This window comes from Sinocyclocheilus grahami, unplaced genomic scaffold (assembly GCF_001515645.1).
Source record: "Sinocyclocheilus grahami isolate Dianchi unplaced genomic scaffold, SAMN03320097.WGS_v1.1 scaffold409.1, whole genome shotgun sequence".
In the NCBI taxonomy this organism is placed as follows: Eukaryota; Metazoa; Chordata; class Actinopteri; order Cypriniformes; family Cyprinidae; genus Sinocyclocheilus; species Sinocyclocheilus grahami.
In genome coordinates this window covers 651371-653143 of record NW_015505588.1, presented here as the reverse complement: position 1 = coordinate 653143, position 1773 = coordinate 651371, and the positions used below count along the sequence as shown (strand labels likewise).

Genomic DNA, 1773 nt, shown 5'->3' with positions numbered 1-1773 from the left:
TGGGCACTTTCCCATTGAGAATGGGTGACAAATTTCTATGTGGTCATGGACCCTGTGTCTCACCTTGTTGCCTGCTGATGGCAACATCGCTCAAAACATTGCCCCATGTATCATCAGTCTAATACTTGCTTTTCTTAACATTTTTAGTTTACCTCACTGAATGTTCTTTTCTGTTTTCTTTTTTTATTCTTCCTCACTCAATCTTCCAGAGTTTGTGAGGATGATGTCACGCTGACAGAAGCCACACAGAAAGACTTTATTTTCATCAGGAGACTCTGAGAGGGACACATCTGCAGCTATCTGAATGTTTTCGATATGGCTCAAGAGATACCATTTGTAAAAATTAGTTTCATTTGATTTATTAAGCATTATTAAGAGCAGTTTCTCATTTCAATAGAGTAATGTTGTAAAGGTAATGTTTAGTTGGTATTTTCAAAGATATATTTGTCTGATTATGATTGAACTGAATTTGTATAGTGTGCTTCATTAAAAAAAAAAAAATCATTTGATTACAGTGGTTTGTTAATTACCTGTTAATGTCTCTTATCATAGCGAGCAGACTATTTGATTACCTATGAAATCAATTAAAACTGTTTTTTTTTGTTTGCAAAGTTGTGCTTATAGAAATAGAAATGGTAATGTGACGTGTCCAGTTTACGTCATTGGCATCATCTGATGAAGGGTTGTTGACCCTGCAAACAAGCCAGCACCGGCCCTTTACAGGCCCACTTAGGTCTAGCCTAAGGGCCCCCAGCGGGCTGCCAGCGCAAGGCCTCTGAGATTTTGCTCATTGGCAAAACGTTGACCCCTTAGTGCTGGCCCTGCACGGGCAGCCCTCACTTAGCCACACTATTAATCTACAACAGGGGTACCCAACCTGGTCCTGATCAACACACCTGAACCAACTTATTAGGATCTGAAGGAGCACTTGATAATTACAGACAGGTTTGTTTAATCAGGGTTGGAACTGAACTCTGTGGGAAGGTAGATCTCCAGGAACAGGATGCACCCCTGATCTATAGCAATACATCTGTTTCACTTTAAATACTTTTCAGCTACTATAATTTAAGTCTTTGGGGAAAAACAGTTATTATACATCTGAAATGGATGCAGTCACCACATAACTAATATCTATATTGTCAAAAATGTACAGTAGTCAAAGAGATTTCAAATCAATGGATTTAAATACAAAATAGAAAACATTCAATTCAGGTTAATACAGCTACATATAGGCAAAAATATAAATACACAAAAGTGCAAACAAAGCAATGTAAGATTGTAGGATTTCGTCATGTGAAAGTTGATGTGTGTGAAAGTCTTATCTGTAGTACATCAACTTCCAAACACTGTCTGTAGCTGAAGTTGGCTGATAGCAAATGAATAACCCAACCTCTTGTAATGAAAACATGCCACAGCTCACAAATACCTGACTCTTCCTAACCAGGAACAATCAAAAATAGTCCAGACCATGGTCTCACGTCAAAAATAACTTTAAATCCATATTCAAACTGGACCATGATGTGGTGTCCTCACCAATAAAGAATCCTTCTAAAATGCATACAAATACAGTCTTTAACTATTAGCATCAATCCAAACATAGGCCATACATACATGTAACATCCCTGCAAAAACATCAGCAATGTACACTTTTAAACAGAAAAAAAAAAAAAAAAACTCCTTTAGACAAGGCTTGAAATTACACATTTCCCAACCAGGACACAGCACAAGGTGTTCAGCAGGTGAGCCATGCTGGCTACTGCTGCTTGCTATTGC

The 1773-nt window shown here is 37.8% G+C and overlaps 1 protein-coding gene across 1 annotated transcript in view; it reads left to right on the top strand.

The window, feature by feature from the left end:
* LOC107550848 (calcium-binding protein 1-like) overlaps positions 1–78 on the top strand; it is an 8467-nt gene extending 8389 nt beyond the window's left edge. The window contains exon 5 of the mRNA XM_016232250.1: positions 20–78. Coding sequence (XP_016087736.1) covers positions 20–78 — 59 coding nt within the window. The remainder of the gene's footprint in view (positions 1–19) is intronic.
* Positions 79–1773: the final 1695 nt, after the last annotated feature.